This window comes from Paroedura picta, chromosome 2 (assembly GCF_049243985.1).
Source record: "Paroedura picta isolate Pp20150507F chromosome 2, Ppicta_v3.0, whole genome shotgun sequence".
Classification (NCBI taxonomy): domain Eukaryota; kingdom Metazoa; phylum Chordata; class Lepidosauria; order Squamata; family Gekkonidae; genus Paroedura; species Paroedura picta.
Window position 1 is genome coordinate 178,158,580 of NC_135370.1, and position 23,528 is coordinate 178,182,107.

Here is a 23,528-nt window from a genome sequence, read left to right on the forward strand (position 1 = left end):
TTAAACATTTATCAGGTGCTATTATTTATTTGCGCCACAAGAGAGCCTCTTGTGGCGCAGAGTGGTAAGGCAGCCGTCTGAAAGCTCTGCCCATGAGGCTGGGAGTTCGATCCCAGCAGCCGGCTCAAGGTCAACTCTGCCTTCCCTCCTTCCGAGGTCGGTCAAATGAGGACCCAGCTTGCTGCTGGGGGGTAAACGGTAAAGCCTGGGGAAGGCACTGGCAAACCACCCCGTATTGAGTCTGCCATGAAAACGCTGGAGGGCGTCACCCCAAGGGTCAGACATGATTCGGTGCTTGCACAGGGGATACCTTTACCTATTATTTATTTGTTTGTTTGTGAGATAAGAAACAATAACATTAACCTAGGAGTAACAATAACAACATTATAGAACGGTGGAATACTGCGAAGAGCATTGAATTTAACTCATACTGAGGTCCAGTGGGTTGGGCAAATTGTAGAGGTTGTCGTAGGAGGGAGGCTTGGGGGCCAACGGGAAGCGGTGGTTCAGGTCGACCTCAACCGAATGCCCGGTGGAAGAGCTCCCTTTTGCAGCCCTGTGGAACTGTTCAAGTTCCGTCAGGGCCATGATCTCATCTGGGAGCTCGTTCCACCAGGTGGGAGCCAGGATGGAAAAAGTTCTGGCTCTCATTGAGGACCAACATGCTTGTTTGGGGCCAGGAATCACCAGCCAGTTGGCGGTGGCAGAGCGTAATGCTCTTTGAGGGGTGTAGGAAGAGAGGAGATCCCTCAGGTATACTGGGCCCAGACCGCGCGTGGCCCTAAAGGTGATAACCAAAACCTTTACCCGGAATTTGACTGGAAGCCAGAGCAGCTGCTGGAGGATAACCATATATGGTCATGTTGACCCACCTCTCCCTCTTAAATGGCCAGTGATGGTGCTGGAAGGGGAGGGGCTCGGGGTGGGCATGTCCACATCTATGCTTCCCAATCACATTCTGCACAACCGGGAAACTTCACACCACAACCCCTCCCAAAATGAGCCTGCAAACAATAGAGCTGTGCTAGCTCCCTGTCCTTGGCTTTTTTCTAGCCACACTACAAACTGTTGAGCCATCTGCACTAATTAGTGTCCCAGTGGGGGGGGGGGGCTCTCTTTCCTGGCTTTTGAAAGTACTAAATTAGAAGAAGAAGAGTTGGTTCTTATATGCCGCTTTTCACTACCCAAGGAGCCTCAAAGCAGCTTACAGTCGTCTCCCCTTCCTCTCCCCACAACAGACACCCTGTGAGGGAGGTGGGGCTGAGAGAGCTTTGACAGGACTGCTCTCTGAGAACAGTTCTAACAGGACTGTGGCGAGGCCAAGGTCACCCAGCCAGCTGCATGTGGAAGAGGAGTGGGGAATCAAACCCGGTTTACCATATTAGAAGCCGCCGCTTTTAACCACGACACTGAGCTGGCTCTAAAGAGGAACAAGGATGACTTTCCACAATGAAGAGTAAATGGAGACACGTTTCTCTTACCAAGTGATAAACATCGTCCAGACAAGTAAATTCATTAAAGCTGACTATCAACTTCCGCAATGAACTGAGCCTCGAAATGTCTCGTAGCTTGCTCAGCCGGTTGCCGTGCAGATTCAGAACCTAATGACAAAAGCACGGATTGTTTTGGATTGACAGTCTTTTGGTGTTGCCTCTGTGCCCGAAAGGGCGACAACAACAAAAAAGACTTCCAAGGGTCTTGGGAAGAGACGCAACATTTTTGGAAGCATTCAAGGCACAAGGGGAGATTTTTTGGCCCCCGCCCAACTCAAATTTGGGGATGTTTATGTAAGACTTAACACATTTAAAATGCATCATTTATAACTGAACATGTCAAATTGTACTATGCTGGGTATGAAATGTAAAGGGATGAGTAGCTTGGTAAAGAAAAATTATGGCTAGATCCAGTATTATAAAGAAAGAACTGAAAACTGCAACTTACGCGACCTTAGCATGCTTATCTTAGTTTTTGCTCTCTGAGGTTAAAAAGAACAGATTTTGCAGTAAGGGGATGAGGAGGACAATATTAATTGGACAAAACATGCTGGAGATAGGAAGGCCAGGGGGGGGGCACACCCCAAATGTAAATGGGGTCCCCTGGGGAAAATGTTTCCTTCCCCCCCCTCCCATATTTCCAATGAAAACAGTGGAAATTCCAGTGGGGAAAATTGATGCATCTGCGTAACTGGGCGTAATGACATGTGCTCTGGGTGCCTCATGCTGGGGGGGGGGGAGTACCACTGAGCATTGAATTACAGAGTTGGAAGGGACCTCCAGGGTCATCTAGTCCACCCCCCTGCAGAATGCAGCAGTTTCTAACTAAAGTCAGACAAGCCATCATTGGGCAGCAAAAATTGAATTTGTTCAGATGTACAATTTGTCTTTGATTATCACACTAGAAACAGAAGAAGCTGAAAAGGCTGACTTTGATCGTATCCAGGGGTAGTCAAACTGTGGCCCTCCAGATGTCCTTGGACTACAATTCCCATGAGCCCCTGCCAGCATTTGCTGGCAGGGGCTCATGGGAATTGTAGTCCAAGGACATAGAATCATAGCATCCTAGAGTTGGAATGGGCCATACAGGTCATAGAATCATAGAATCATAGAGTTGGAAGGGGCCATACAGGCCATAGAATCATAGAATCATAGAGTTGGAAGGGGCCATACAGGCCATAGAATCATAGAATCATAGAATCATAGAGTTGGAAGGGGCCACACAGGCCATCTACTCCAACCCCCCTGCTCTACGCAGGATCAGCCCTAAAGCATCTGGAGGGCTGCAATTTGACTACCCCTGTCATAGACGGATGTGCATCAGTGAAAGCTGCAGTTCTCTTTTTCACATTCTGCCATAATTTGTTACTCAGAAGATTAATGAACTTGGCTTGGGTCTACCCCAAAGCCGCTAGGACTCTGGAACTTAACCCGAAGTTCTGACATCACCCGGAAGCGACATTGGAGCATTGGGGTCGTCAAGGGATGATAATACAGCCTGAACAGAGATGCAATTTCATTGGTTGCCTGAGGCCCTATTTTCCGTAGATACGCCCCTGTCACCCTGCTCACCTTTATCTGGCAATATACGTTGGCCTTGGCCACCCCTAAGATGGTTTTCTCATCCAAGCAAACTATTTTGGGCTTCGGCTTCACGACAGGCTCCATGTTCAAAGCCCAATCGTCGCATTGCAGGTCCCGAGACAGGATGAATCCCGCCGAATTTCTCCTCCCTTCCTCCGAAACCACGTTGCTGAGCGAAGAGAACAGAGTCTCCACTTTGACCTGTGCGAGAGACCCAGTCAATGGCTCATCCACAGTTTGTTACGCTTTTCAGTTTTTAAATGTTAAAAAACACGAGACATTCCAAACAGTACGCTCCTGTCCAGAGGATCAAAATGCTGAGAATTATGCCAATAAAGGTCAAATTCTTTATGAATTAGTAGAAGAAAAAGAATTGGTTGTTATACCCTGCTTTTCACTGCCCGAAGGAGTCTCAAAACGGGTTACAATCGCCTTCCCTTCCTCTCCCATCAACGGACACCCTGTGAGGTAGGTAGGGTTGAGAGAGCTCTGACAGGACTGCTTGGTGAGAACAGAATTAACAGGACTGTGATTGGCCAAGGGTCATTCAGCTGGCTGCGTGTGGGGGAGCGGGGAATCAAACCCAGTTCTCCAGATTAGAGGCTGCCACTCTTAACCATGAGGCTTAAGCTAGTGAAGTCCAAAGTGTGGCCAACCTCCTGGTGTACTCTGCGAATTTAAAATTATTGTTGTTATTATTATTATTATTATTATTATTATTATTATTGGATTTATAGCCTGCTGCTCTCAAGGGGCTGGTGAGGGGAGGGGTCCCAGGGGGGCTTTATCCCAGCTTTATTTCCCAGCCATGTTCTGCATGACAGCCCCATTTATGGAGTTCCTCAAAGCCTGAAGAATGTTTTAGGGCTTTCTCAATGGTAAAAAAGTTGAGAAAGGCGGAACTAGATTCTGCAGCCGTCTCACTCCTCCATCCCCCTAGACAGGCAGCTCTGACTGTGTCTTCATTGAGTCACTTTGCGGAAGTTCTTTGAACACAGTGGCAACAACACCCTCAAAATAGAGATGACAGTGTAACCCCATCAGCCCCTAAAAAAACGATTGGAAATCGACAGCATCCCTCGCCTTCTCTTTGTTTCAAACAGCAGATAAGGTTTGTCTTCTCCTCTGGAGTAGCGATCCCCAACCTGTGGGCTGCGGACCACATGTGTTCCGTCGACTAATTGAAGGTGGGCCGCGAAGGACGCCTTCTCCCCCCCCCCCCGGCCCTTTACTTCATCCCCCCCGGCCCTTTACAACACACTTTGGGTGTCATTGTCTCCCATCACTCCTCATTGCAGAGAAACAAGCTCAGGGTTCCCATTGATTTGTCTTTGTCATGAGTTAAAATTTCCATGAAAATAAAATGTTCCTTATGTTCATTGTTGTGGCGTGTCTGTCTCTTATTTTGAAGGGAGGTTTAAACATGACCATAGCGATCAGAGAGCGTTAGGGCAGTGGTTGAGAGTAGAGGAGTAAACTACCCCCCCCAACCGGGCCTCAGTAAAATTGTCAAGCGTTGAGTGGTCCCCGGTGATAAAAAGGTTGGGGACCACTGCTCTGGAGGACTGAGGACAGTGCCCACGGTGCCCACGGGCACCACGGCACTCGCTGCAATGATGCTCACCTGGTACTCTGGTTTCCCTTCAGCTCGCCAAGTATTTTTAGGAAATGGCCTTTGATTGGCTGTGCAGATTAAAATATTCTTTCAACTATCGGATTTATTGTCTCTCTCGCTGTTCGACTATGGTGCCTATTTTAAATTACCTCCATTCTCCCTGACATTTGGGCTTGTCTGTGGCTCCACCTCCTGCAAATGAGGCTCCGCCTCCCACGGCAGCCATTTTGTGATTGGCTCCGCCTCCCCCAACAGTCAAGTTGTGGTTGTCCCCACCTCCCTGCATCAGAAGTCCACAGGGGCCTGCAGGCTGAGAAAAGGTCGTGGACCATTGGCCTACAGCCCTTCGCGCCGAACGCAACGCTAGGAAAGAAGAAATCCATACCAACGTGATGAACTCAAACTCAACGACGTATTCTGGCAAAACCAAGTCATGATCGAACACAAACCACTCACACTGCCGGAGGCTGCAGTCGCAGTTCCTGAACTCCAGGGAAGAACAGACTTCTGGTGCTGAAGAAAAAGGGAAAAGAATAATTCTCTCATCTGTCTAGGACACTTTCATCTCACCTTCTGTCCAAAGAGCTCAGGGTGGCATAAATGGGCACTTCTCGTTTTCACAAGCTTAAGAGGAAGGTTAGGGTAAGAGAGATTGAGTTTGTGTCAGTGGAAAGGATTTGAACCCAGGTCTCTCACCTCCTAGTCTGACCCACTAACCCAGGGGTTCTTAACCTGGGGGACGGGACCCCTTTAGGGGTCAAACAACCCTTTCACGGGGGTCATGGCAGGGCGAGCAGCTTGGACAGGGGGGTGCCATCCACACAACAGCCTTGTGGGGTAGATCAAGATATGTTTGTCTGTCTCGAGCAACGGAAAAGAACGAGATGGGCATGGCGGGACAGAGGCAGAGCTGAACTGAGAAACCCCAGAAAAAAACAGTTTATATGCAATCATGAACAATGGATCTTCACGCCATCGGTCAGTTTCGGTTTAATTTCTGTGAAGGAACACTTGCCTAATTTTATGGTTGGGGGTCACCGTTACGCCGCACAACACTGGTTGATGAAGATGGTTGTTGTTTGATTTTGTCAAATTGTTTTGACTCACAATGGCTTTCTGGGGAAAAGCCTGCTGTCCAACTCAGCCTGCAGTCATTTCTTTAAGTTTTTGGAAATTATTATCCTTTAATAAATTAAAGGATAATAATAATAATAATAATAATAATGATGATGATGATGATGATGATGATGATGATGATGATGATGATAAAAAGGTCAATCCACCTATGCCTTTGATTCTATCCATCCTTGTTCTTGGTTTACCACTTCTGCTTCTTTCAGTCTTACCAAGGATAATAATTTTTTCATTTTATACACATGATGTGACCAAAGTATTTTGTTTACCGATCGCTGCCTAAAGAGGCTCATTGGGTTTACGTCATGTACCCATAGCCCAGGTACGTACCTTCAGCCAAGGGGGCCCAAGAGAGTGTCTGTTTTTCCCAGGGGGGGGGCTCTTCCAGCCTCCCTTCCCCACTCCCTTGTTCCTTCTGCCCTCTGAGGTCATGCCTGCTATCTGTTATGGCAGACACTGTTTAATGTTGAAAGGAATGCAAACTACCTTGCCTGTCTCTTCATGCCTGGGTGCAAAGACGTTTGAAGGAAGATTTCACTTTGTAGTTTAGATGAAGCAGCCTTTCTGTGGGAATACCTTTTAGCGTGCAATCGCATGGAATAGGGGCTGGGGGGGGGTGAGGGTCTATCTCTTCCTTGAATACTCTGTGAGGTGTTTTCAGCAATGTTCCTCTGTAATAGCAAGTCTCTGCAGTTGCTCCCCTACAATCCCAATAAAGCTACTTCTGGACTCCTCACTGTGAAGAGCCTATGTCTGCATTGGGGTGTACCTCCCAGGGTCATGACAGTTTAATTTGGTCCAGAACAGATCAAGTTGTTCTTCTTGCAGTCCGTGATATTTTCAGTAATCGTCTCCGGGTACATAATTCAAAGGCATTTGTCTTATTTATTTATTTGTTTGTTTTTATATTTATATACCGCCACTCTCAAATGTCTCGTGGTGGTTTACAAGGTCCGTGAATACGATACCATAAAATCCCGTTAAAAAACCTATTAAAACATAGTTAAAACACATAAGTTAAAACTCTCGTATTTCCTTTGGGTCTCCGATGTGGAGCCAATGTGGAGCAACTGCTGTAATATGTGCTCTCCACTGAGTCCCAGTAAGGACTCAGTCTGCTGTATTCTGGACCAGCTGGAGCTTCCAGATCAGCCTCCAGGGCAGACCCGCGTAGAGCGAGTTGCAGAAATGCTTTGCAAAGCATCAAGCAAACAGTGCTTTAAGTTAGTAAGGCCAACTGGATCATCTTGGTCGGCTCATATAACCCAGACTTTCTCAACCAAGGTTTCGTGAAATGCGATCCCTATCCAAGCTTACTCCAGGGTAGGCCCGGTTAGGCAGGAGACTCTGTCTCCATCAGGACCACTCAACTCAGGCACTCGCTCATGAAGCTGCCTTACCCTCTGTCCTTCAGTGATGGTATTGTCTACTTGGAGCAGCAGTGACTCTTCAGAAACTCCCGTCACCTCCTGCCTGGTCCTTTTACATGGAGATGCCAGGGATTGAACCAGGGACCTTCTGCATGCCAACCAGATGCTCTGCTACTGAGACACAGGCCCCTCTCTAATAAGTATGAATGCAGGAAGCTGCCTATACTAAGTCAGATCATTGGTCTATCAAGGGCAGTCTTCCCTGTCCCCTCCTGCCTGGTCCTTTTGACCGGATATACCAGGGATTGAACCTGGGACCTTCTGCATGCCAAGCGGATGATCCACCACTGAGCCACAGGCCCCTCCCTAATGAATATGAATGCAGGAAGCTGCTTATACTGTCAGATCATTGGTCTATCAAGGGCAGTCTTCCCTGTCCCCTGCTGCCTGGTCCTTTTGACTGGATATACCAGGGATTGAACCTGGGACCTTCTGCATGGCAAGCGGATGATCCACCACTAAGCCACAGCCCTTCCCTGAGGAATCCACAGAGTCTTTTCTCCATTTAGGAAGAGAGTCACTTGTTTGGGTAAGCTTGTAAACCTGATTGACAGGTGCTTTTATTTTTTGAAGTATTCTGTTCCTGGGCTCCCTGAAAACGGAGGAGTGACCCAAAGTGCCAAATGTACTCCAGGAGACCGATCCGTGTCTCACCCCCGAGGGGCTCAATTAGCGAATGTCAAAGCAATGTTCCCAATGGTGCTGCGGAATCCTCACCGGGGTTATGAACTGGAGGAACTGTACCACGGGCAGGCTGATCACCAGGGCAATTGTACTCCCGGGATGTGCGTGCCTGGAAGTATCAGCGCCCGGTTGCCCCTCACCTGGGTGACGCTCCTGCCACCATTCCCCATGGGACTCCAGACAGCGCATGGCCTTCTGAACGCCCACAGAGGCACTGTGGCTTGCTTGTGATAAACACAACAGCCTTATGCGTGGGGCTGGAGCTCCCTCTGGTGGCTGCATCATAAAATTCCTTTTCACTCCCACTTTTCGAGGCTGACCTGTACTTGGATCGTTAAAACTCCCTCCCCCCCGCGCAAGAGTGATGGGCAAGAGTGACTGAAATTATGGAGAAGAGCTAGATTCAAGTCCAGGAGCACCTTACAAGAAGGTTTCAGTGGTATAGTGCAGGGGGTTGGACTAGATGACCCAGGAGGTACCTTAGCTTTGCAGAATCAGGTATCTGCAAGGATACATTGGCAGTCTTCAAGCAAAGGTTGGATACACACTTTTCTTGGATGCTTTAGGATGCTTTGGGCTGATCCTGCGTTGAGCAGGGGGTGGGACTAGATGGCCTGTATGGCCCCTTCCAACTCTATGATTCTATGATTCTATGATACAGCGGAGACTGTGGAGCATGTTTTATCTGAACGCCCATGGAAGGAGGAGGCGGGAGAGCAATGGATGAAGCAACTTCTGGGACGGTGAAACGAGTCTCGTCAAGATATTTTAATTACTAACGTTTTAATGGATCCTAGTCCAGCAAACATATTTTTAAAAACTAAATCCCTTGTTCAGGACGTAAATGCTCGGTGAGCTTGTGACCAGACACGTGCGGTCCATTCCGTACACAGAGGATAATGCACTTTCAGTGTGCTTTGGCAGCTGGATTTTCCTGTGCGGAACAGGAAAATCTACTTCTAAAGGGCATTGAAAGTGCATTATCCTCTGTGTACAGAATGGGCGCTGTTCTAATACAGTATGGCAGGTCCTCTTTAGCTCGAATTCTTCCTTTCCTACTTGTCTGGGATAAAGCAATACTATCCAAGATCAATACTATTCAAGAACTTGGGAATGTTTAGCCTGGAGAAAAGGAGGTTGAGAGGGGACATGATAGCCCTCTTTAAGTATTTGAAAGGTTGTCACTTGGAGGAGGGCAGGATGCTGTTTCTGTTGGCTGCAGAGGAGAGGACGCGCAGTAATGGGTTTAAACTTCAAGTACAACGATATAGGCTAGATATCAGGAAAAAGTTTTTCACAGTCAGAGTAGTTCAGCAGTGGAATAGGCTGCCTAAGGAGGTGGTGAGCTCCCCCTCACTGGCAGTCTTCAAGCAAAGGTTGGATACACACTTTTCTTGGATGCTTTAGGATGCTTTGGGCTGATCCTGCGTTGAACAGGGGGTTGGACTAGATGGCCTGTGTGGCCCCTTCCAACTCTATGGTTCTGTGATTCTATGATTCTAACCCTGCATATACAACAATGAGCTCTGGCCACAGAGGGATACTCACCCTTTGGTTTCTCCAGTGAAGCCACGGTCCCGTGAGCAGAGGAGGCGTTAGGGGGGAGGCCGCGAGGCCTGTACACAGAACTGACCCCGGGAAAGTTGGCTTGGAAGATGGGCTCTGTCTCACAAGCCTGCATAAAGTTCCCTAGGAAAACCTTGGAAATGATGAGCTTCCCTGAAAAAGAGAACATAAGCGTGCCTTAATGACAATTCCAGAGTCTCAGTTCGATTGCAGCAAACAGTTCCAGGGGACCCAAGAGAGCGAACCAAGCCGTACACCTTCAGGACAAGTGCCAGCAGGGGCTCACGGACATCTGGAGAGCCACGGTTTGGCCACCCTTGTTCTACACAATGCCTCTGTTGTGTTTCCACACACACCAGTTTTTGCCTGGTCAGTATAAATCCCTCTAAAAAATTGACCCACGGTCATTTAGAGCAACTCTGCCGATCCTACCTGGTCTGAACGACTCCTCAAAGTCCCCTTTGCTTTTGGCTTGTTTTTGGAAGTGTTCGATTCTGGGACATTCACAGATACTTAGGCTGTTGGAGAGGGGAACAGCTTCTTCACTGCCGGGCACCTAAAAGAGTTTAAATTAATGACTATTCCAGAAATACGAAAACACTGCAGGAGCTCTAAGAAGCCTATTTGGATGAACAGAGAACTTCAAGAGGAACTAAGAAAGAAAAGGAAAATGTTCAGGAAATGGAGGGAAGGACAGAGCTCTAAAGAAGAGTACCTACAGGTTACTAGGCACTGTAGATCAATCATCAGAAAGGCTAAATCTGAGAGTGAGGTAAGATTGGCCAGGGAAGCCCACTGTAACAAGAAAAGATTTTTCAGTTACGTGAAGAGCAAACGTAAAGTAAAGGAGGCAATAGGCCCGCTGTTGGGTGCGGATGGACAAACTCTAACGAAAGATGCAGAGAAAGCAGAAAGGCTTAGTGCCTATTTTACATCTGTTTTTTCCCACAGGTCAAAGTGTTTAGGCACATCTAGAGATGGCTGTAGCCAAAGGATAGTGTCTGGGTGGCAGGTTAACATGGATAGAGAGGTTGTCGAGAGGCATTTAGCTGCACTGGATGAGTTCAGATCCCCTGGTCCAGATGAAATGCACCCGAGAGTACTCAAAGAACTTTCCAGAGAACTTGCACAGCCCTTGTCCATCATCTTCGGAACCTCTTTAAGGACTGGAGATGTCCCGGAGGACTGAAAAAGAGCAAACGTTATTCCGATCTTCAAAAAAGGGAGGAAGGATGACCCGGGAAACTACAGACCAGTGAGTCTGACCTCCGTTGTGGGGAAGATAATGGAACAGATATTAAAGGGAGTGATCTGCAAACATCTGGTGGATAATTTGGTGATCCAAGGAAGTCAGCATGGATTTGTCTCCAACAGGTCCTGCCAGACCAACCTAGTTTCCTTTTTTGACCAAGTAACAGGTTTGCTGGATCGAGGAAATTCGGTTGATGTCATTTACTTGGATTTTAGTAAAGCTTTTGACAAGGTTCCCCATGATGTTCTGATGGATAAGTTGAAGGACTGCAATCTGGATTTTCAGATAGTTAGGTGGATAGGGAATTGGTTAGAGAACCGCACTCAAAGAGTTGTTGTCAATGGTGTTTCATCAGACTGGAGAGAGGTGAGTAGCGGGGTACCTCAGGGCTCGGTGCTCGGCCCGGTACTTTTTAACATATTTATTAATGATCTAGATGAGGGGGTGGAGGGACTACTCATCAAGTTTGCAGATGACACCAAATTGGGAGGACTGGCAAATACTCCGGAAGATAGAGACAGAGTTCAACGAGATCTGAACACAATGGAAAAATGGGCAAATGAGAACAAGATGCAATTTAATAAAGATAAGTGTAAAGTTCTGCATCTGGGTCAGAAAAATGAAAAGCATGCCTACTGGATGGGGGATACGCTTCTAGGTAGCACTGTGTGTGAACGAGACCTTGGGGTACTTGTGGACTGTAAACTAAACATGAGCAGGCAGTGTGATGCAGCGGTAAAAAAGGCAAATGCCATTTTGGGTTGTATCAACAGAGGCATCACATCAAAATCACAAGATGTCATAGTCCCATTGTATACGGCACTGGTCAGACCACACCTGGAGTACTGTGTGCAGTTCTGGAGGCCTCACTTCAAGAAGGACATCGATAAAATTGAAAGGGTACAGAGGAGAGCGACGAAGATGATCTGGGGCCAAGGGACCAAGCCCTATGAAGATAGGTTGAGGGACTTGGGAATGTTCAGCCTGGAGAAAAGGAGGTTGAGAGGGGACATGATAGCCCTCTTTAAGTATTTGAAAGGTTGTCACTTGGAGGAGGGCAGGATGCTGTTTCTGCTGGCTGCAGAGGAAAGGACACGCAGTAATGGGTTTAAACTTCAAGTACAACGATATAGGCTAGATATCAGGAAAAAGTTTTTCACAGTCAGAGTAGTTCAGCAGTGGAATAGGCTGCCTAAGGAGGTGGTGAGCGCCCCCTCACTGGAAGTCTTCAAGCAAAGGTTGGATGCACACTTTTCTTGGATGCTTTAGGATGCTTAGGGCTAATCCTGCGTTGAGCAGGGGGTTGGACTAGATGGCCTGTATGGCCCCTTCCAACTCTATGATTCTATGATTCTATGATTCTAAATCACATCCAATTACACATCTCAGCCGAGAAGATGATGAAGAAGAAGAAGAAGAAGAAGAAGAAGAAGAAGAAGAAGAAGAAGAAGAAGATTTGGTTTTTATACTCTGCATTTATCTACCTGATGAAGTCTCAAAGTGGCTTACAGTTCTTTTCCCTTCCTCTCCCCACAACAGACACCCTTTCAGGTAAGTGGGGCTGAGAGAGCTCCGACAGGACGACTCTGTGAGAACAGAACTAGGAGGTGCCGCTCTTCACCACTACACCAGGACTGCTCAGGGAGAACAGAACTATCAGGGCTGTGACTGGCCCAAGGACACCCAGCCGGCTGCATGTGGGGGAGCGGAGAATCAAACCCAGCTCACCAGATTAGCAGCCACTGTTCTTCACCACAACACCCTGCTGGCTCTATGATTGTTGCTTATCCGATGCCATAAATAAACTATTAAAAAAATAAAGTGATTAAAAATCTATCCTCGTGTAAACTCTATCCACCATCAAGCAGGGTAGGATGCATGGCCGGTGATGATACAGATGAAGCATACCAGTCACCTGGCGCATCACAGCTCTCAAAAGCCCTCCCGAAAAAGAGCAGCATTGCGCTCTCTGCAGAACCATGGGAGGTCCTGCAAGGCACACATCTCTTTGGGAATTTGGTTTCTTAGGACAGGGGTCGCTACCGAGAAGGCCCTTACCCTTGTTGACACCCAATCATGTAGCTCACGTTGATGGAAAATGCTTTAAGAAGTCATATGGGGCAAAGCACTCATAAGTGGTCACAGGAGAATCCTAGACTCAAAGAGTTGGAAGGGACCTCTTGGGTCATCTAGTCCAACCCCCTGCCCTATGCAGGACACTCACAATCCTCTCGCTCATCCACCATCACCTGCCACCCCCTTGAACCTTCACAGAATCAGCCTCTCTGTCAGATGGCTCTCCTGCCTCTGTGTTTAAAAATCTCCGAAGATGGAGAATCCACCACCTCCCGAGGAAGACTGTTTCACTGAGGAACCGCTCTAACTGTCAGGAACTTCTTCCGGATGTTTAGACAGAATTTCTTTTGCATTAATTTCATCCCATTGGTTCTGGTCCATCCCTCCGGGGCAAGAGAGAACAACTCTGCTCCATCCTCCACATGGCAGCCTTTTAAATGCTTGAAGATGGTTATCAGATCCCCTCTCAGTCATCTCCTCTCCAGGCTAAACAGACCAAGCTCCCCCAACCTTTCTTCAGGGACAGATTCCTGGCTCACTGAAACGCCTAGTCACCTTCCGGATTTCCTCGAAGCCTTCCTCCAGGATCTGGATCAATTGTTTTTTCTTCAAGGGCACTTCCGGGTTCGAGACATAGAACAGGTACTCCAGCATCTTCCTGTGATTCCTGAAAGGGAGAAAGAAAAAAAACGGAGAAACTGCTTTCCCCGCGAGCATAAGAACAGTTCCCGACGAGGCGAGACGGCAAGAGCTGTCCTGCCAGATTAGCATTTGGCTCTCAACAGTGGCCAAACACAGGCCTTGAGGAAAACCAGGCCTGTGGCCCTCACTTCCTTGGAAGGCCGATTACACATCAGGGCCGGTTCCAAAATTTGCAATGGGGGAGGGGGAGGGAGCAGAAGAAGAAATTATTTGTTTTGTACCCTGAAGGAGTCTCAAAGCTGATTACAGTCGCCTTCCTCTTTCAGAAGGAGAGTTGGTATTTATACCCCACTTTTTTCTACCCGAAGGAGTCTCAAAGCAGCTTACAATCACCTTCCCTTCCTCTCCCCCACGACAGACCCCCTGTGAAGGAGGTGAGGCTGAGAGAACTCTGGTAGTATTGCTCTGTAAGAACAGAACTATCAGGACTGTGACTAGCCCAAGGTCACCCAGATGGCTGCACATGGAGGAGTGGGGGAATCAAACCCGTCACCTGCTGGGGATGGAACCTGGGACCTTCTGCCTGTTCCCCAGAGCTCTTCCCAGATTCAAACACTTGTAAATAGGGACAGTCCTGGCAAAATCCAACTTGATGCCGTATAAATTCATCTCCGAGTCTTCTTCAGGATCCAGTCACTTACGTGGAATCGCCTAAATCTTCCTCCTCCACGAAGTTCTGGAACTTCCCCTCAAACTTCATCCTCAGAATCCGGTTGTGTACCCTGATGACGCGGTTCACTTTCACTCCCGAAATGCCGTACGCTTTGAAGTCCCAGGCGCAGAACCGGGAGAGGATGAGGTCGTAGCAGGAATTAAACCTGTGGGTCATGAGAAATGGAGGCCAGGGTGTCAGAAATCACACGCTGGAAAAGACATTCAAGAATTGTCCTTCCTTTTATAGAAGAACAGTTCGGTTTTATACCCCTCTTTTCTCTACCTGAAGGAGTCTCAAAGCGGTTTACAATCGCCTTCCCTTTCCTCTCCCCGCAACAGACACGCTGTGAGGGAGGGGAGGCTGAGAGAGCCCTGAGATTACTGAGGAAGAAGAAGAGTTGGTTCTTATATGCCGCTTTTCTCTACCCGAAGGAGGCTCAAAGCGGCTTCCAGTCACCTTCCCTTTCCTCGCCCCACAACAGACACCCTGTGAGGGAGGTGGGACTGAGAAAGCCCCGATATTACTGAAGAAGAAGAAGAGTTGGCTCTTATATACCACTTTTCTCTACTTGAAGGAGTCTCAAAGCGGCTTCCAGTCCCCTTCCCTTTCCTCTCCCCACAACAGATGCCCTGGGAGGTGGGTGGGGCTGAGATAGCTCTGCCAGAACTGCTCTGTGAGAACAACTCTTAGTAGCACTGTGACTAGCCCAAGATCACCCAGCTGGCTGCATGTGGAGGAGGAGTGGGGAATTAAACCCAGTTCTCTACTGCTGTTATCCACTGTAAGATTTAGAAGAAGAAGAGTTGGTTTTTATACCCTTCTTTTCTCTACCAGAAGGAGTCTCAAAGCGGCTTACAGTCACCTTCCCTTCCTCTCCCCACAACAGGCACCCTGTCAGGATGGTGGGGCTGAGAGAGCCCTGTTATTACTGCTCTGTGAGAACAGGAGTATCAGGGCTGTGACTAGCCCAACATTACCCAGCTCACCAGGTTAGAATCCACTGCTCTTAACTGCTACACCAAGCTGGCTCAGTGTTCCCTGTTTTAAATATTGCCCGCTGACCCACCTTGAACCTCATTAACCAAGGTGGGTCATAAATGTTGCAAATGAATGAATGAATGAACGAACAAACGAATGAACTAACACAATCTGGAACCAACTCCAGGTTCACACATCTTCTGTTCATTCAGATTTTCAGACCTTACAATTCACCAAACCAAAGGCAGCCTGCTAATTATTTGCCTAGCAACCCATTATCCTCCCACCCTGCCCTGGGTGGCCCAGGCTAGCCCAATCTCAACAGATCTAAGAAGCTAAGCAGGGCCAGCCCAGGTTAGTACTTGGATGGGAGACCACCTAGGAAGCCCAGGGTGGTGACGCAGAGGCAGGCTGAGGCAAACCACCTCTGAATGTCTCTTGCCTTGGAAACTTCCCACAGCCTGTAGCAACCCGTTTGTGAAGTGCCTGTTGGCTATGAAAAATAGGGTCGTTGAGTGTCCTGCACAGTGCAGGGGTTGGACTAGATGACCCAGGAGGGCCCTTCCAACTCTAGGATTCTATGATTCTAAATTCCATCTAAACATCCAGAAGAAGTTCCTGACAGTTAGAGTGGTTTCTCAGTGGAACAGGCTTCCTCGGGAGGTGGTGGGTCCTCCATCTCTGGAGATTTTTAAACAGAGGCTGGGGAGCCATCTGACGGACAGGCTGATTCTGTGAAGGCTCAAGGGGGTGGCAGGTGACAGTGGATGAGCGAGAGGGTTGGGAGTGTCCTGCATAGTGTAGGGGGTTGGACTAGATGACCCAGGAGGTCCCTTCCAACTCTAGGATCCTATGAATCTATGATTCTCAATAGGAACTGGACTGAGTCCATCAAGCGAGCTGCCTTCATCTTGGTGGGTCCCAGTTCTCCAAGCCAGCTCTTTTCCCAAAGGGATCAAGCTCCCTAAGTGGCATCCTGCCCCTGTGACTGGCTAACAGAGGCGCTTTTCAACGCACGACATCATCATCAGCCAGAGGGAAAATATTATGCTTCGCAGAGATATTTAAAAAGCAAATGCACAATGCTCTGTAGCAGGACAAAAGGGAGAGAATCCAGCAGCACCTTAAAGAGTAACCAAATTTATAGCAGGGGAGGCGCTTTTGTGAGTCACGGCTCACCTGTGCCACAAATTTGGTTAGTCTTTCAGGTGTTGCTGAACTCTGGCTCTTTTCTGCCGCGGCAGACGGACTGCCGCCCATCTCGATCTGCCGCGGCGCTCTGTAGCGACGTCGACATGCTGCCTATTAGAACTTCTCAAATGGCTTTACCAGGGATCGCTCGGTGAACCTTCCTCGAAGCGCGTGTTCCCCACTGTTTCCAGCTCCGTCAGCAAAAACTGCACGGCCAGGTTGCTGGCTTTCTTCTTCTTCTTGACCTCCAGCTGATAAATGGCTTCGACTCTGCGAAAGAGCACAGGGGATAGGTTTGGGCGGGGAAGCTGGCAACGTCTAACACAGCGGTCCGCAAGCTTCCGCTTGCCGCAGACCGCTGCGGAGTAGTGGACGGAGAGGGCGGCTTGGGGGCCCGCGCATGCGCGGCAGCCCCAGCGCAAACGCGCATGCGTGGACTGCCGCGCATGCGCGTTTGCGCCCAGCAGGGGCGCAAACGCGCGTGCGCGGCAGTCCGCACATGCGCGTTTACGCCTCCCGAAGTGAGAAGCTTGCCGGGCCGCGAGCTAATCGGCCGCTTTGGCGGCCGATTTGCTCGCGGCCTGGCGAGCTTCTCGCGTCGGGGGGGGGGAGGGAAGAAGGAGCCGCAGCCCGGCGCCGAGGCCCTCACGGCCTGGCGCTGGGTCACGGCCTGCGGGTTGGGGACCACTGGTCTAACGTACGAGGAAAACGGCATTCAATCCAGGGCCTGCAAAAAGGGAGCTCTTCCGCCAGGCATTTGGTTGAGGTTCACTAAATCAACAGCACTCACAGGGCCCCTAAAAACTGAATCCCAAAGCAACCAACCAATGGGATCATAGTCAGCAGGGCCTAGTCTGCATACAATAGATAATGCACTTTCAATGCACTTTAGAAGTAGATTTTCCTGTTCTGCACTGGAAAATCCAGCTGCCAAAGCACATTGAAAGTGCATTATACTTTGTGTGCAGACTAGGCCCAGGTTAACGTTGTCACCATTAGTACTGGACTATTATATGGAAATGTTACAGGAATCGTTACCGCCAGTTTGAAACCAGTTACTATTGTGCTTCACTTAACGTTATTGATTTATACCATGCTTATTCCTGCGTCCCATGTAAACCGTCCTGAGCTGCAAGGGAAGGTGGTATATAAATATACAAAATAAAGAAATAATTTTTTAAAAAATGTTAAACATTCATCAGGTGATATGACCATCTATAGTCATGTTTATTTATTTATTTTATTATTATATTTATATACCGCCCTCCCCGAGGGCTCAGGGCGACCTGTTTCCCCCCTACCCAAATGGCCAATGAAGGGTCTGGAGGGGGGGATGCTTTAGGATGCTTAGGGCTGATCCTGCGTTGAGCAGGGGGCTGGACTAGATGGCCTGTATGGCCCCTTCCAACTCTATGATTCCAAGTATCTGGAAAATTGTCACTTGGAGGAGGGCAGGGAAAGTTTCCTGTTGGCAGGCAGAGGAGAGGACCTGCAGTAAAGGGTTTGAACTATGTGTGGAATAGTACCAGCTAGATGTCAGGAAACTTTTTTTCACAGTAGTTCAGTAGTGGAATGGGCTGCCTAAGAAGGTGGGGAGCTCTCCCTCATTGGTGGTCTTCAAGCTGTGGTTGGACAGCTAATTATACTGGGTGCTTGGGGCTGGTCCTGCATTGAGGAGGGGGTTGGACTAGATGGCCTGTATGGCCCCTTCCAACTCTATGATTCTGTGATTCTGATCCTCCATTGAGCAGGGGGTTGGACTAGATGGCCTGTATGGCCTCTTCCAACTCTATGATTCTAGGATTCTAAACAGCAGCCGTTTAAAAAGAACTCCCATAGGCTGAACGTAACTCCCAAACAGATTTAAAATGGAGGGATCCATCAGAGGTGATAGGACCATACATGGTCATGTTGAGCTACCTGTCCCACCCAAAATGGCCAATGAAGGGTCTGGAGGGGGGGAAGGGGAGGGGCTCCAGGTAGGCGTGTCCACAGCTCTGCTTCCCAACCATATTCTGCACAATCATGCCACTTCTGCAAAGTTTTGGAGGTTTCTCAACAGTAAATAAATTGAGAAAAACTCTGTTCACTCTCTCCTCTCAAAAACCCTACAGGGTCGCTCGAAGTAAGCTGTGACTCAACGACACTTTCTGCCACCCCTATTTGAGTCAATGACAACAGGGGAAGACCCGTCAGCCGTAATAAAGTAAAAGAAAAAAAGTCTCAAGCTTTTACAGCAATTACTCACTGCTGTAGAGTAATATTGACATTAGTAAAAAGGTAAAGGTAAAGGTATCCCCTGTGCAAGCACCGGGTCATGTCTGACCCTTGGGGTGACGCCCTCCAGCGTTTTCATGGCAGACTCAATACAGGGTGGTTTGCCAGTGCCTTCCCCAGTCATTACCGTTTACCCCCCCAGCAGCAAGCTGGGTACTCATTTTACTGACCTCGGAAGGATGGAAGGCTGAGTCAACCTTGAGCCGGCTGCTGGGATCGAACTCCCAGCCTCATGGGCAGAGCTTTCAGACTGCATGTCTGCTGCCTTACCACTCTGCGCCACAAGAGGCTCATATTGATATTAGTAGACCCCTACAAATTTGGATATTATGCGACCAATTTGGGATTGAACGGCATAAACCAAGACGTCATAAGAGACTACGTTATGTCCGACAATCATAAAAATACTACTAGAGATGTTGGAGTTATTACAATATTGAGAACGTCACTGATGAAGTGATCGAAAACGGACTACGCCTGGGAATCTGTTTTGAAATTGTTTTGAACATTAAATCACTTCGCCGTCGCCAGCTTGAGACTTTTTTCTTCTACCTAATCCCTATTGGAGTCCGCAAGGAGGCCGTGACCTCTCTCTTGTCTCCACCTATCTCAACAGGGCTATAAAAAGGGACACAAGTTGACAGCGACCACAGGGGCGGGGCTAAGAAACGGTCTCTTTCAGCCCTGGGACAATCCTCGGCCCAAGCTGTGTGGCCTCAAGTCCCAAGCTCGCTCGCTTGCTGTCAGCTGCCGCCATTGCCCCTTTCGCTGAACGTACGTACTCCTCCAGCTTCTTGTTCCAGAAGGCGATCCGTTTTTTTAGGGAGTCCAGTTTCTGCAGGAACTGCTTCTCCGGATTGATGTCCTCAGTGGGGCTTTCGTCGTCCCAGGTGGGATTTTCCCCATCAAAGGTCTGGGAGACGCTGGTCTGTGCTTTGCCAGATGTCTGCAGGTCCTCTAGATCGCGCTCCAGCTAGGGCACAAAAGGACCAGGGCATCGGGGGCCAGTTGCGGCAAATGGGAGAAGAAGGAAAAGAGAAAGTGGGAGAAGAGGAAGAAAAGAAGAAGAGGAAGGAAGAGGAGGAGGAGGAGAGGAAGGAGGTGAAGGAGAAGAATTAAAGAGCTGTTTTTTAGTACCCCACATTTTGCTACCTGAAGGAGGCTCAAAGCGGCTTACAAGCACCTTTCCCTTCCTCTCCCCGCAACAGACACCCTATGAAGCAGGTGGGGCTGAGAGAGCTCTAAGAGAACTGCTCTGTGAGAACAGGTCTAGGAAAACTGTGACTAGCCCAAGGTTGCCCAGCTGGCTGCATGTGGAGGAGTGGGGAATCAGTAGTTCTCCAGATTAAGGTCTGCCGCTCTTTAACCACAACCCTACACCGACTCTCAAAGAAAAGTCAGAACATTGTTACGCTTGTGGAAAAAGCCCTGGCGCTGGATGAGACCCTGGACCTAATTGAGCATCTGAATACAGAGCTCTGGGAAGTTGGCAAGCAAGGATTGAAAGTAACAAACCTTCACCTGCTTTTCTCCACTGGTATTCAGAGATATATTGCCTCTGAACAAGGAGGTTCTGTTTAGCTATCCTGGCCTATGACCACTACCAGACCCATCTTCACAGAATTTATCTGACCCTGTTTTTACAGTCAGTATACCGAACTGGTCAGACCCCACCTGGAGTCCTGTGTGCAGTTCTGGAGGCTTTTCTTCAAAAAAGACGTGGACAAAATGGAGAGGGGGCAGAGGAGATCAACGAGGATGATCCAGGGCCTGGGGGCCAAGCCCTATGAAGATAGGTTGAGGGACTTGGGAATGTTCAGCCTGGAGAAGAGGAGGGTGAGAGGGGACAGGATGGCTCTCTTGAAGGAATTGAAAGGTTGTCACTTTGAGGAGGGCAGGGAGCGGTTCCTGTGTGGTGAGGACCCTCAGGAATGGATTTAAAGCAGTGGTGCCCAACCTTTTTATCTCCGGGGACCAGTCAACGCTTGACAATTTTACTGAGGCCGGGGGGGGGGGGGGAGTCTTTTGCCGGGGGACGTCGCCGCCTGAGTCCCTGCTCCGCTTGCTTTCCTGCCAGCGCCCCTGAATTCCCGCTGCCCACTGGGGGACACTGCCGGCAGCAGCCAGGGAGGAGGACAAGGAGGAGCCACGGGCTGCATAAGGAGGTGGGGAGCTCCCCCTCACTGGCGGTCTTCAAGCAGCGGCTGGACAGATCCTTCTCCTGGATGCTTGAGGCTGATCCTGCACTGAGCAGGGGGTGGGACTAGATGGCCTGGATGGCCCCTTCCCACTCTAGGATTCTAGGAGTCTAGTTCAGCCGTGGAAGGGGCTGCCTAAGGAGGTGGGGAGCTCCCCCTCACTGGCCGTCTTCAAGCAGCGGCTGGACAGATCCTTCTCCTGGATGCTTGAGGCTGATCCTGCACTGAGCATGGGGTGGGACTAGATTGCCTGCATGGCCCCTTCCCACTCTAGGATTCTAGGAATCTAGTTCAGCAGTGGAAGGGGCTGCCTAAGGAGGTGGGGAGCTCCCCCTCACTGGTGGTCTTTAAGCATTAGCTGGACAGATCCTTCTCCTGGATGCTTGAGGCTGATCCTGCACTGAGCAGGGGGTGGGACTGGATGGCCTGCATGGCCCCTTCCCACTCTAGGATTCTAGGAGTCTAGTTCAGCAGTGGAAGGGGCTGCCTAAGGAGGTGGGGAGCTCCCCCTCACTGGCGGTCTTCAAGCAGCGGCTGGACAGATCCTTCTCCTGGATGCTTGAGGCTGATCCTGCACTGAGCAGGGGGTGGGACTAGATGGCCTGCATGACCCCTTCCCACTCTAGGATTCTGTAATCCTATGTCAAAGTATAAAGCTATTTTGTAACAAGACAGGCCCACCTAGATCACGGGTCTGTCGGGAAGGGCCTTTAGAATGTTGTCACAGGGTGGTGGGGGCCGCCACAAAATGGCTACTGCAAGAGCCACAAGATGGCTGCCGCAAAGATCCTAGTGCCGTGTTGGCAGCTGTTGCCAAAGCAACGTTTTTAGAACTCTGCCAGCCAATCAAACCTCCCATGGCCAATGACAAGCCTCGTCAGGCGAAAGTCCCACTCGGCCCTGCCCACTTTCTGAAACACTTGACAGGCACCAGGAAAGGCCACCATGGGGCCCATGGCACCACACTGGGGAACCTTGACCCAGATCAACAGAACAAAAATCCAGTGGGACCTTGAAGACTGACTGCAATCAGTTCAATGAATAAAAGCGAATGAACGACTTTTTGCAGATGTTCGGATGGCCTCTGACATCACCGGACATCGTGGGAGCCCCCCTCCCCGTCGCCCTACAGGCCTAGCCTCTTTGTTCAAAATGGAAACGGTAAATGATTGGTTGACTGATCGATCGATTGACTGGCTGGCTCCTGCATCTTTCTTCCATGTTCACTTCTCTGAAGGGGCATGGCACCAGTTCCGGGCTTCCTCAAAACCTGAAGAATATTTCAGGGGTTCCTCCATAGTCAAAAGGTTGAAAAAGGGTGGATTCAACCTTGGTGTTTTCCCCCTGTCAGGATCAGTGCCAGTTCTCTGCCATGTTTTTATGTTAACGAGTTTCTCCATGTTTTATTAACTTGGTTTATTGCTGGGCCCCTATGTAACCCTGGCCCATTATATTAGCTGTCTGCCTGAAATCGAAACCTGTCTGCTGTGTATTTGTTATCATGATCTGCTGTGAACTATTTGTCTTTTGAACCCGGCCAGCGAGGCCTGCTCAGTGTAACAATAATAGTTATCTTGTCAGTGGGCACTGAGCGGTCCAAGGACGCTCCAGAAGTAACACTCCCGGGCTAATTGCCCAGCCGGGCACCTGGAGCTCCTCTCCCTCCCCCCTGGGAACCTTCAAGTTTTGGGCGGGAGAATTCTCTTGAAAAGGGCTTGCTTTTGTATTGTTAGGCAGATTTGACTTCGCTAGTTATAGTGACTGAAGTAAACTTCCAATAAAGCTTTCTTTTTACAGAAGTACGTTGTGAGTTCTTCCAGTGCTTGACACCCCCCCTCCACAAACTATGCAGACTCTCTGCCACAGCCCCCACCAGGGCCAGCCGGAGATAAAAACATATAGAAGGCATACAAGGGCCAGGCATTCTCGGCTTACGTGCTTGATGTGGCAGTGGAAATGCTTAATCCGCTCTTCAGGCAGCTTCTGCAGCTTGTGTTTTCTTTCTCGGAGTTTCTCGAGCTCTTCTTCCAGCTGCCGTTGAGCACTCTTGATGCGCATGTTGTAGTACATCACCTTCTTCATCACAGTGGCCTTCCGGGACAAGAGGAAAACCAAAGAAGGGACAGTAGTGACTGCCAGGTTGAGCGAGGCCAAATGTTAACGGGTTTTTGTTACCATTAAGATATAGTTTTGCGCTTTGGAAAAAATCCCCCCCTCTTGACAGCTGAAATTTTAGCCTTGCTTTATGTCATTTGATTTTGAAAACTTGTATGCCACTTGTCCAAAGACCTGCTCAAAGTGCCTTACAAGTAACGAAACAAAACCATCGAAGCAAAAGCATTCCAAGAGCAGGACCAACACAATGAAAACAAGCCATGGCTGGAAGAAACTTCCATCAGTGGCAAAAGAACTTATACTAGATCCGCACACCCCCCCCCCCTCCACTTCTGGGATTCACTGATCTTCCCAGGGGACACACTGGGGGGAGGCAAAACAGGTGGCGGAGGGAGTGGTATAAGATCACTATCAAGAACATTGAACTTATTTGCGGAGAGAAATGGTCTATAAGTCAAACAATAAATAACAAATAAATAAAACATAGGCAAATTAAGATACTGCAGTTGGTTGGTTGTGTATCCAGCTTATGTAACACGCACAGAATTTTTTTTATTTCTTAAGTAGTCTGAACCCAC

The 23,528-nt window shown here is 49.0% G+C and overlaps 1 protein-coding gene across 5 annotated transcripts in view; it reads right to left on the reverse strand.

Annotated features, from left to right (window-relative positions):
* LRRC9 (leucine rich repeat containing 9) overlaps positions 1-23,528 on the reverse strand; it is a 72,539-nt gene that overhangs the window by 37,254 nt on the left and 11,757 nt on the right. For all 5 annotated transcript variants that reach the window (XR_013228612.1, XM_077323953.1, XM_077323952.1 and 2 more), the window contains exons 8-17: positions 22,771-22,926; positions 19,420-19,610; positions 16,499-16,630; positions 14,178-14,354; positions 13,390-13,501; positions 9,939-10,062; positions 9,489-9,659; positions 5,078-5,205; positions 3,066-3,278; positions 1,482-1,601 (exon numbers count right to left, since the gene is read on the reverse strand). Coding sequence is in view for 4 of the 5 variants with exons in the window: in XM_077323953.1 (XP_077180068.1) it covers positions 1,482-1,601; positions 3,066-3,278; positions 5,078-5,205; positions 9,489-9,659; positions 9,939-10,062; positions 13,390-13,501; positions 14,178-14,354; positions 16,499-16,630; positions 19,420-19,610; positions 22,771-22,926 (1,524 nt within the window). In the remaining variant the exon portion in view is untranslated. The remainder of the gene's footprint in view (positions 1-1,481; positions 1,602-3,065; positions 3,279-5,077; positions 5,206-9,488; positions 9,660-9,938; positions 10,063-13,389; positions 13,502-14,177; positions 14,355-16,498; positions 16,631-19,419; positions 19,611-22,770; positions 22,927-23,528) is intronic.